At 35.1% G+C, this 13115-nt stretch overlaps 1 protein-coding gene across 3 annotated transcripts in view; it reads left to right on the top strand.

Annotated features, from left to right (window-relative positions):
• Positions 1-13115, top strand: part of CDH12 (cadherin 12) — a 1039090-nt gene that overhangs the window by 831416 nt on the left and 194559 nt on the right. For all 3 annotated transcript variants that reach the window (XM_078444573.2, XM_078444569.2, XM_078444571.1), the window contains one exon: positions 9203-9497. In XM_078444573.2, the coding sequence (XP_078300699.1) occupies positions 9203-9497 (295 nt within the window). The remainder of the gene's footprint in view (positions 1-9202; positions 9498-13115) is intronic.

Genomic DNA, 13115 nt, shown 5'->3' with positions numbered 1-13115 from the left:
CTATTTATTTGGTTATTAGTTCATTGTGAGAAAGTACATGTGCTAATGACTTTTTCTCTAATGAAATGTAGTGATTCAGTTAAGTTTTTAATGTTATGGATTTCTATATGCTTCAAAGAAAATTATGATATACACAATGTGCAGAACCTTAGAAAAATTTTCATTGGAATATTTTATTGATATAGTAGTAAATTATATTTTCTTTAACATAAATGCTGTTCACTCTTTTCTAGTTGACTATTAATTGTTCCAAATACATGATTGGCACTATATTATTGAGGTGATTTCTAACTATAAATGTGATACCACTTTGTATTTTAAATAAAAACACAAATATAACATGCTTTTTAATTATATAGTAAATGCATATGAAAACTTCTATAGAAAAATGTGATTTGGGAGACAAGAAATTGTAAAAAGACACAGTGTTTTGAGTGAGTATCTTTTTTGCTATGACCCATATTGTTCCCCACTGGACTCCTGTCACCTTGATAACAAGTTGTAACTTATGTTCTCTATTCTAGTGGCTAGTGCAATAACTAATGGGCAATCCAAAGCATTCTTGAATACAACTATTCTCATTAATGTGTCCATTATAATGCAGCCTGGTTTTGCTCAAACGAACTGATGTATATTACAAAACCGATACTTGGGTAGCTTGTGGCTAATCTAATCCCCTGGCCAAAAATTCAGTGTTTGTTTGTCTTTTCCTCTTAAGAGAGACCCATTTTTGAGAGTTAAGAAAAAAAATGACTTTACATGCATCAAATTAAAAGAGAACTGATTTAGTTGAAGAGCTAGACTCAGAGATACACAGAGTTAGACTACTTGATTTGAATCTTAGCTTTGTGTCTTTCCATTTGTGTGTCTTGGGCCAACTCAGCTTCTCTGTGCCTCAATTTATGCATCTGCAAAGTGAGACTGTTAATAGTAGGGTTGTCCTTATAGGGTTATTCTAACTATTAAAGTGGCTTCAGACACATAAAACCTTTAGAAAATTGCCTGGAAAAAGTAGAAGCTTGATAGTGTTTTCTATCATTATTTTGTATCCAATTAGTTTTCTTGTATCTATGAATATAAATTAATGTAAATGGAAACAAATATCGCTATACTGGGCTCATTTGGATGTAAATGCAGATAAATGAAGGGAAATAGACATTCAGAAGTTAAATTCTCTAGGGTATTTTCCAAATTTTATGATGTAAGTATTAGAATCCACATTTTATATATGATGATTCTGACATCCAAAGAAACTTAGTAACTTCTACAATAACATCCAGCTAAGAAGTAATGGGTTTGGGATTTTTAACCCCAAATGTTTGAGGCTTGTGATCATGGATTTTAGACCATTCCATATTTTAAATCAGAGTTAATATTTGAGTCTGTCTGATTTATTACAGTTCTTAAATGCATATACAAAGAGGTTGGGATAGAACATAGAGCTTTTGAAAATTAAATTTTACATTTTGAAATATTAGAATTTCATTAGGAAGAGTTCACTTATCATATTTGTCATGCTAGCACATCACTGATTAGTTTGAGAACTAAATAAAGCTTATAAGATGTGTAACACGGTGTCCGGTATTCAGTAAGGGCTAATTACTTTTATTATAAGTAATAATATGGAAAAATAGTAATGAGTAGCAATAAATTAGTGAATGATATCTAACTATAATAATGTGTAATTATTATTTAAAGCTCACTTTTATCTAGAATAAATCATCCTCTGAAAAATAATCACATTTGAAATCATACAGAAATTCACTTTCATTTCAAATAGAGATTCCATTACTGAACATTTGATAAGAACAGTTTATTGTCAGGGAATGTTTTGTTACCTAAAACCTGGCTTTGTGAAAAGTGCTTTACAGCTTTGGAAATGTAGGTAAGAAATTATTTTAACCTTCTCCCATATTTTTCCCCCAAATGCAGGCACCACGCCAATGACCTCTCAAACTTCTCCAGAACTACTTATTAATATGTTGTGACACTCTCAAATGATATAATGTAATCTGGGTGAGCTGAAGTTGTAAAATATGACAATCTAGAAGACGAGTTAGGATACCCCTCATATGTAACCACACGTGCAATATTCAAGGAGAAAAAGAAAATGAAAGAGAGCATCGGGTGAATAGCATATTTGTTTTCTTTAACAGGATATAAAATATATCCTAGCACATCAGATTTTGTTACTCCCAAGAATTGCAAATAGTCTTTGTTCTTCTTTGCCCTGCCTTGGCATACCTCTGGGGAGGTGCGGGCCTTTTTGAAATGCATTTCTACTTCCTTACATAGAAGGTGAAATATTTCCAGATGATAAATAGCTTTGGGTCTGTAACCCAGGCAGGGGAGTCCTCAACTCACTTTGGGCTGTTAAAGGGAATTTCCAACCTTGTAAAGTGGTATTCCTCTTGCTCAAATGGCAGCAATCATTTGAGGAAGAACAAATGAGTCCCTTCAGGGAGTAGGATGGCATAGAATGCCAAATGTTCTTGAACCTTAAGTGGCGTCAGAGAGAAATTTTGCATTATAACTTATTCAGGCAGAACTATAGATCATCTTTGGGTCTAGTCTTCTTTTGTCAATAAGCAATGGCTTAAACATAATCCAATGGCTTTGTAGCCAATGCAATGGCCACTGTGATGGTTCTGAGAACAGAATAAGCATGAATTGGAAAGTGAGCAACTTTAAAAAATGGCATACGAATATTTTATAAGTATACCAAGAAGCATATCAAAAAAGTAGGTTTTTTTGGTTTCTTGGTGCAAAATGAAATTATTTCAACCAAAGAAACTTGCATAAAATTTTCTCCTACTAGTTTTGACTGGTTTATCCGAGGGATCCTGTATGTAAATAAGACAGTTATAATATTATTTCAGATCACATGCACCAACTGTTGAACCATAATATTAAAGCATTCCACAGGTTTTGTGATCATTTGAAAACTGAAAACCACAACTTATATGCCATTACTACACCAAAATTTACTGAGGCATATCCTGTACAAGGAGCATTTCCCTCACATTGAGTGTGTTTATGGAGATGACTGGAAGGAGATGCCATAACTCAAGGATCTCTACATTAAGTAGGGCATACTTTCATGCTGCTACATTTGCTCATATATATTTTGAGACTAAAGAACTAGTCTAAGACAGAATAGTAAACACTTAAAGACATGTCAGGAAGTTTCGTTTTCCAGCAGACAAATTCAGAATGGAGGCTGGTTCCCTGAAAAAAGATGATGATAAGTACATATTAACATGCATGATCCAGGGCACCTGGGTGGCTCAGTCTATTAAGCGTCCGACTTCGACTCATGTCACGAACTCGCGGTTTGTGGGTTCGAGCCCCGCGTGGGGCTCTGTGCTGACAGCTCAGAGCCTGAATCTTCCTTCAGATTCTGTGTCTCCCTGTCTCTCTGTTCTTCCCCATTCTGTCTCTCGAAAATAAACATTAAAAAATTTTTAAATGCATGATCCTTCTAAAGTTAACAGAAATTAAAGACACAAAATCCAAATGCAGTGTTTGAAAGTTGCTTTGATCTATGCTCAAAATATAAAGAAAGAGCCAAGAAAGATATTTGAAGAGACAAGTGGGGAAAATGGAATATGGGCTGGTTATAAGGTGGTGGTAGGTATTTTAAGTAATTTTCTTAAATGAGATTTTGACATTATGATTACATAGGAAAGGGCCTTATTTTCATGAAGTTGGTGTTTCAGTATCATGTAGGTAATTGTTTTGATGTTCACAATTTTAAAAAGTATATATATATATATATATATATATATATATATATATATATATATCAGATACAGGAAATGTTAATAATTATTTAATCTAGATAGTGATAATATAGGCCTTCCTTGTATCATTCTTTTAATTTTTCTGTTGGTTTGAAGTTCTTTTTAAAACAGTTTTGGTAAAGGAAGATGGTAGAGTGCCCACACATTTTCATCCCTCTCCTGAGACCGTCAGTAATCTACAATATAGGAACAAAAGTATTAATGCATAATCTTGATGAGAATGATGTGGAGGGCAGGTTTTAAAACAGTATGTGAGGTACCATAGTACTTTATGGGCACATGGTTAATAATTTGCAAGAACATACACCAAATCCAGTATTCGCTGAACACAAATTTTGGTTCTCAGGCAGAAACGAAATCAAAAGTTGTTTTTTTTTTTTTTTTTTTTTCAAAAATCAAAATCAGAAGTTTCTCCTTCCAACATAACTCCTATGCTCCCCAGGCCTAGTAACCACCCCCTATCCTGGAAAATAGCAAATGAAAAGAAAATCACTGCTGGACACAGTAATATAAAAAAATATTTTCTATTTTATGTGTATTTTCAACCCAAAGAAAAATAAGACTAAATCCCTTATTTTGTACAGCAGTTCCTAAAATATAATCAAAGAGATGCTAGTAAACATTTAACTTTAAGTTAGCTTTCTCAAACTTTTAGACACTGGAATCCAGATTTGCTTATGCTCCGAAGCTCGTTAAAAGCCTTTCTCAGCATCATATTCTCATGCTCCATCTGAGATGACTTGGAAAACGTCAGAAAACACCACCACCACTTCCACAAAACAACTGCTCGGACAGGGCGGATTTCTACATCTAGTGTTTATAGAACTCTGTTTCCGGGAGAAAATTTAAATGTCAATACTAAAAAATAATATTATTGAAATTGGCTGCTTTAGTCAGTAAATACAGTCAGCACCTACTCAGAAACAGCTTTTGAAAAAAATAATTGGAGGGGCGCCTGGGTAGCTCAGTCAGTTAAGTGTCTGACTCTTGCTTTCAGCTCAGGTCAGGATCTCACGGTTTGAGAGATCAAGCCCCAGGTCAGGATCTGTACTGACAGCGCAGATCCTGCTTGGGAATCTCTCTCTCCTTTAACCCCCTGTCGGTGCTCTCTCTCGAAATAAATAAATAAACATTTAAAAACATAATTGGAATAAGAAACCTTTCTTGCTGCCATTTTTAAATTGCTGTAAATGAAAATAATTTCATCCTTGTGGAATCATTAGCTTTCTGTATGTGTGTGGCTTAAAGCCCCGTGTAAAACGACATCATGTGCTTTGTCATAGTTAATTAACACAGCCCAAAGAAGAGGCAAGTCACGAAAATCCTTCTTCTGAAACCCTCCCTCCTTCTTTATGCAAATGACACTAAGAAGTAGCTTCACAGTATAAGCTAAGCCTGAATTTCATTCCTGAAAGATTTAAGAAACAAATTCCAGGGGCGCCTGGGTGGCTCAGTCGGTTGAGCGTCTGACTTCGGCTCAGGTCATGATCTCCGGGTCTGTGAGTTCGAGTTTGAGCTCCGCTTCGGGCTCTGTGCTGACAGCTCAGAGCCTGGAGCCTGCTTCAGATTCTGTGTCTCCCTCTCTTTCCGCCCCTCCGCCACTCACACTCTGTCTCTCTCTCCTTCAAAACTAAATAAAAATTAAAAAAAAAAAAAAGAAACAAACAAATTCCATCTACAGAGATCAACATCTGGAATCACTGAAGTTTCACATTTTTGATTCATAAAAATTATGTTTTTGGTCTTGATAATTACCTCTAAAGGAGCTAAACAGAAGAACACACACACATGTACATTCATCTTACTATTTATGAAAAAAATAGGCAATGCTCATTAAATCATTCAACTTCCTTGAATGAATAATGTGCACGTCAAAAATTATTCTGTAGAGGGGTACCAGCCTGGCTCAGTTGGTACAGTATGTGACTCTCAGTCTTGGGGTCCTGAGTTTGAGCCCCACATTGGAGATAGAGTTTACTTAAAAAAATTTTTTTGAAGAATTTCAAGTGATACTGAAAAATAGTCATGGTATTTTGTTATTGAAAGTGTTAAAAAAAAAGAAAGTGTTGATTTTTTTATATCATGTTATATGTGTATATAGTCAGAGAATAATAAATATAAAAGTACATATATATATCTATATGTATACTTTTTCAATTATATGTATTTTTATTTATAGCAATTTATATACACTGAATATAACAAAGTGTACAGAAATGATAAAAGAAGCTATCTATCTACAATACCCACATCAGGCAGTCACTTATTTAATACTAGAAATGATGCTGGAAAAACACCTATACTTTAAGCTAGTTACTCATGTGCCAGTTCAATCACCACTGAATAACTAATTTTAAATATTGCCCATCAGGGGTCGTCTTTATGGCTCAGTTGGGTAAGTGTCCCACTCTTGGTTTTGGCTCAGGTCATGATCTCCTGGTTCCTGAGTTCGAACCCAGTGTCGGGCTCCTTGCTGACAGTACAGAGCCTGCTTGGGATTCTCTGTCTCAACCTGTCTCTCTGCCCCTCCCTCACTTGCACTCTCTGTCTCTCTCTCTCTAAATAAATAAATAAGCTTAAAAAATAAAGACAAAAAAAGTTAAAAAATATATTGCCTGTCAGTGCAAGATATCTCAGGTGGTCCCCTATGAGGTATTGTCATGTAATGAACTGCTATAAAAATTCTGATCCTCTCAAGAGTTTTACATTAATCAACTTCATTCCCTGTTCAAAGTTTTAATGTATATTCACATATTTCTTCTGAAGTTTTAACCCCTACAAAATTCAGCTTTAAATTAGAAGGGAAAAGTAGAAGAGTGAGGAAGAACAGCAACTGAATTTAATTTCGATCTTGGATAGAGCCGCAAACACATTTGCTTTTCTATTCTTGTGTCTGTTAGAAAAGAAAACAGTTCTGATTTTAGCTAAATGTGAATTTTTTTTTTGTAACTCTTCTTGGATCCCATTGTAAAAACCTTCTTAGAATTTTCACTCGCTTCCCACAATATTACCACATATTCTTTGGAGCCATTGGCAAAATGGATGCAGTTTATAGAGTCTTTGCTTTTGCATTGAGCTTTTGCCCGGCTCATATCTTTAGATACATTTAAAAGAGAAAGCAATACCCACTGTGTTGAATATCTTTCATAGTATGGGTGAAATATGTAATTTGAAATTCCCAAGTTCAAAGTACATTTATCTACAGCTTGATTTTACACTTGAAATTTCCTCTGCTTCATAAGAGTTTGTAAAAAATTAGGAGGAAAAAAATCTTCCTCCTGTCATTTATCACAATTTTCCTTAGACTTGAGTAAAATATACAGGAACTTGAAAAAACTAAAATCATGTGCTCTCTTTCTATTTTCCATTACTTCAATTGTAACACTTGTCCATGTATCAATCCTTTGCATATGTTATTATACAAGTATATTTTCAGAGAAAAATTTGAAATAAATACAAATTCACAGAATGAATGCATTAATTTTAATATCATTAAATTGGAAAGATGATGCTATTTTATTGAACTTAAAACCAGAATGTTGAGTTTAAGAGCAAAGATATAGCCACTGTTATCTTTATTTTGTGTATGTTTTGATTTTACTCATACTAATACACAGAGCTTATTTGCAAAAGGATATTTATATGATTTAAGGTATTTCAAACCTTTTTTTGTGGGGTTTGAAACATTAAAAAAACCAGAACTCATTCTTCCCCAAATTATGCAAGAATGGTGGGCTTGTAGGCAAATTTTGAGGCACAGTCCAAATGACTGTGAACACTAAAAGAATGTTTTCCTTTGGTTGATCCATTGACTGAAATGAGCTTTTATTTATTTTTTTTAAATTTTATTTTATTTTAGAGAAAGAGAGAGAGACAGCACAAGTGGGGAGCAGGGCAGAGGAAGAGAGACTCTAAAGCAGGCTCCATGCTCAACACTGAGCCCGATGATAGGCTTGATCCCAAAACCCTGGGATCATGACCTGGGCTGAAATCAAGAGTCAGATGCTCAACCCACCAAGCCTCCCAGGTGCTCCTGGAATGAGCTCTTAAATCTAAAAATGTGGACTCTGAAATCAGATGGCCTTATACAAATAATTAGGCATAGGCTAAAACATTTTAGATCACCATCTGAATAAAAAAAATGATATTTATAAGAATATACATGCTGTATAACTTAAATAGTGAGTATATTACTTACAAATATATATATATATATGAGTATGCATATTCTTAGAGAAGTATAAATAATGTAATACTTACATTGTATGTATACATTATTGGATAATTTATAGATCTCCAAGTCTATGTTCCTCTTCTATCAACTCTTGGACTCCAGTTTGAAAAACATTGACTTAAAGTGTTGCAATAAAAATGTATCGTCTTTTTTAGTCCTCCCCTGTTATTTATGTGTATCTTGTTACATACTATAATAGAGTGAATTGTACATGTGTTGAAGAAATTATCAGCGGTTCAAAAATTTTCTACATTAAGATTTCAAATATATAGAAGGAATTAGAGCAAGCTATTTGTCTGCAAATCTGAAAAGATAATCAGTGATCCTATCCAACATTTAGCTGAGTAATACTGAATAACTCATTGAAAATCAGTCTGTTAAAATGAGATACTCTACTACACATAACTGTAACCATCTGGTGTGCCAAAACTCTCCTCTGCTTTCAAATAAGAAGGCACAATGATGATCAAATACAGTTGATCCTTGAAAAACACGGATTTGAACTTCATGGAGGTTAAACCTCACATGTATTTTTTTTTCACGAATACATAAACTTATAGTATAGATAAATATAATATAATGTTGTAAATGTATTTTCTCTTCCTTGTGTTTTCTTAATAATGTTTTCTTTTCTCTACCTCACTTTATTGTAAGAATACAGTATATAATACATAAACATAGAGAATAGGTGTTAATACACTTATTTTTGTTATTGCTAAGGCTCTGGTCTACAGCAGACTATTAGTAGTTAAGTGTTGTGGGTGTTAAAAGTCATACACATATGTTCAACTGCTACAGGGGTCGGCCACTCTAACCCCTGCATAATTAAAGGGTCAACTGTGGATTAAAAGGTAAATGATGGAATCTCTGGGATATATACATGTATATATAAATATTTAGCATGCATTTTTCTAATTTTTTGTGTGTATTTAAAACGTTTATAATCAAAGAGTTGGAAGGAAGGAAGGAAGGAAGAAATGAAGGAAGGAAGGAAGGAAAGGAGGGAGGGAGGAAAGAAAGAAGGAGATGAAAATGAAAAAAGAACCATAAGATTTTTCTTTAACTTTTCTGATGAAAAGTTGTGCCGCAAGTATTTTTAACACGGGGCCATCCCTTTAATGGTGTTTTCTGTCTCTGTCTCTGTCTCTCTTTCTCCCCCCAAAAGCTCCATTCTGACTTAGATAAAGGAGAGGGCACTGTTAAATACACCCTCTCAGGAGACGGCGCGGGCACTGTTTTTACCATTGATGAAACTACAGGGGACATTCATGCAATAAGGAGCCTGGATAGAGAAGAGAAACCTTTCTACACACTTCGTGCTCAGGCTGTGGACATAGAAACCAGGAAGCCCCTGGAGCCTGAATCGGAATTCATCATCAAAGTACAGGACATTAATGATAATGAGCCAAAGTTCTTGGATGGACCTTACGTTGCTAGTGTCCCAGAAATGTCTCCTGTGGGTGAGTAGGCAAATCGAAATTTTGTCAGATGCTATGAGGCCTTTTCAACATTTATTTTTTGCAGTTTGGTGTAAACATCTTATTTGTAAGCCAGAAGATTATTCTTCCACTGTAAAGGATGCAATTATTTTCATTTTTCCCATTTTTTTTCTGGCTCCATCTAAATATATAAATAGATTCATAAACATGTAGGATATATAGCATTTACCCTATTTTCCAGTCCTTGCATTCACCTGAGCTCAAAGAATTCCTTGTAATTAAGTACAAAACTCACTTTGTACTAAAATTCATTATCATTGCAATTCCAGATGCCTACACAGGTACCTACCGTACCTACCAAATAGCAGATAGTAATTCATGGTTCACAGTAAATCATCCAAAGCATGTGTTCTATATTTGTCTGGAGTGGTCCAGAAAGGAGCGTGCTATAGATGGAGATTCCAGAAGGATGATATTGTTTCGTTTTGACTACAAGTAACCCATAGTAGTTACATCATCAAACCAGGAAGCAAGTATTATCGTGAACTCATTAGAATAAATTTACAATTCAGCTACCGTGTATATAAATTCATGGTATTAATTTATAGAATATAAATTCACATTTCAATATCAAGCTAAATTCAGAAGTTCTAAGATAATGTATTTTTGAGGTCAATGAATTAAGGATTATGGTTTTAATGACGATTTTATTTTTTTTTTTTTTTTTAATTTTTTTTCAACGTTTTTTATTTATTTTTGGGACAGAGAGAGACAGAGCATGAACGGGGGAGGGGCAGAGAGAGAGGGAGACACAGAATCGGAAACAGGCTCCAGGCTCTGAGCCATCAGCCCAGAGCCTGACGCAGGGCTCGAACTCACGGACCGCGAGATCGTGACCTGGCTGAAGTCGGACGCTTAACCGACTGCGCCACCCAGGCGCCCCTTAATGACGATTTTAAATAACTTTTATTCCTCAGTCACCACTGCCAATCCCTTATTCTATTTCAAAGTAACTTCTGGTGTCTAGCACATTAGTAAGATAAAGCTACCCACCGCTCCCAGGTTACAACTTGAAACTCTTGTGGGGAGCCATTGCTAAGTTTCCTGTCTGACATTCCTCAGAAGGCTTCTGCTGGCCCTACAACCATCCCATTTTAAATATTAGTGTACAACCACAGGGCTGCAAATCTGTTATTCAGTTTTTGCTACATTTTTGAGCTGTTGCTTTTATATCGTGCTGATTGCTAGAGATTTAGAAGTACAATCGAGAAGAAGTAGATTTTATTAGAAAGTGTCCCTGAAAATTGGGATATTACTGGGAGAGAAAAAAAAAACAAAAAACGAAGGCACTATTTTGAGCAAAAGTAAGGTTTTTAAGAAGACATTGTTTTGTTTTTTTTTTTGTTCCTAAATGGTTTAACCCAGGGCTTACTTTGTGTGAATTTGACACATTTATAAGAATTTATGACCCTCAGTGACTATTATAGAAACAACATCCCTTTTTAAAAAAATTTTTACTGTTTATTTTTTGATGGAGGGAGGGGCAGAGAGAGAAAGGGAGACATAGAAATCGAAAGCAGGCAGCACAGAGCCCTACATGGGGCTCGAACCCACAAACTGTGAGATCATGACCTGAGCCAAAGTTGCTGATTGAGCCACCCAGGCACCCCTATAGAAACAACATCCTTAAAGCAAACATACACATCCCTCTACATTATTAGAAAATTCTGTCTTATTAGATAGATAATTAGTTCTTTTGTTGTGCCAATTTGGATAAAGGGAAGGACTGCAGAGTCTGAACTTTATATAAAGAAGTTCACACCTGGAACCTGAAGAAAGAAATAAATCTGGAAAATCAGGGTAGGTAAGTGAGAAAACAAAGTGGTCCCGGCTTTTCCAGTATTGGGGTGAGACACAATTTGCTGTACTGCCTTGAGGTATCAGAAAGATCTAGGGAAGAATGGGTTTTTAAAAATGGTTTGGTGCATGACATTACTGAAGTTTCTCATTGTTTATTCAAGAAATTCCAGTAAATTCTTAAACTGAATTTCAACACACCCTCCCTGTTTTCATTTTTTTTTTAAACAATAATAAAGGAGTATTTCTTTTGAAGGTGACACCACACTGAATGCTATGGGTTCACCCAGGTATTATTGGACTACATTTACATAATGTGCTGTTTTCAAAGATATACTAAGAAGTTTAAACAACACTTATGAATTAAATATTAGAAATTAAGTATCTACCACGTACTGCTTTTGCCATTCCCCACAATCCTGTCTATACACATAACAAAACAACATAAGAGACCCAGTTGGGCTTGTGGCATTTGCTGTTTCTGCTTTTACATGACCAACCCAAAGCTAAGGAGAAATTTCCGCGCATCCATCCAGATGTCACATCTACGTTCCTAGATCTCTGGAGCTCATTCCGCAAGCACACCCTTCTTACCACATGGAAATGGTCACTGTTGTAAATCACTTGTGATAACTCTTCGTTCTATTTTCTTTAACCGCCTCCCTTCTGGCAAATTCCTGCTTCTGCGTCATTTTCCTTGGGATATCAAAATTATTTTTGTTCAACACCAAATGGAGTTCACCATGATTTGTTAGACAGAATAACTATTGTCACAGCAAATCTTGCTGTCAGTTTTACAAATCTGTGTTTGAATATTCTCTAGGAAATAATTGTCCTTTCCCGATAACAGGCGATGTTGTTATTACAGTGTTGGAGAAGAATCAACCAATTTAAAAATAGATACAGTAAAGTAGCTTATTTTGTAATACAAAAGATCAAGAAATATTGGCACATCAAAACAATTTATAATACAAATGTCATTAGCAATCATAGATTGTGCATCAGAAAATATGATGAACAATTAAACATGGAATGGAAATGAACTCAAGTGAAAATTACAAAGACTGTAACTATGCAAAGGGGAGTGGTGGTGAGCGAGGTGAGCAGAGATTTCAGAGCAAAATTAATATTTAAGACTTATCAGACTAGAGAATATATTTGGTTCCTGAAAGTTGAAGAAAATTCTAGTGAATATATTAATTGCTTAAGAGAAAGGTCACTTTGTTACCAACTTGTGCTCCATCCAGTATGCCACGGAAGTAATATTCACAGATAAAGTGCTTTTACTCTGACCCAAGGAAATTACTTAATGATCCAGATATTCCCCAACTCAGACTTTCTCCTTGGAGACAGATTTGGATGTTATGAATGTGGTCTTAATTCTTTAAGATCACTAGAGTAACAATGAATTACAGTAATGTTCTTCTGTAATACCAGTGGTCATGCATGGGTATGGTATGCAGTTTAAGTAACTTTTCCTAGAGAGCTGACAGGTGTAACATCTTTAAACCCTTATTCATACTTGTATCATCATCCTCTGCCTGAGCTAAGCCAAGCCATCTTGAGGCAGCTGATTGAGTTATTCATAACCCGGTCTCTATGACACGTTTGATAAATGCCAATTGTGAATCATAATTTATGCAATACGATCAGCCATTTCCTGAGCAGTAGTCAGCGGCCAGGTGATCCAACTCAAGATTTGTATTCCCTGTTTTAGTATGTAACCATTACAGGAATTTTGTGCAGTATTGTTTACTATTCGATCTTCATTTTTATACAAAA

The sequence above is a fragment of the Panthera onca genome, chromosome A1, assembly GCF_046562875.1.
Source record: "Panthera onca isolate mPanOnc1 chromosome A1, mPanOnc1 haplotype 2, whole genome shotgun sequence".
Classification (NCBI taxonomy): Eukaryota; Metazoa; Chordata; class Mammalia; order Carnivora; family Felidae; genus Panthera; species Panthera onca.
This window is presented reverse-complemented; position numbering and strand designations above follow the sequence as displayed.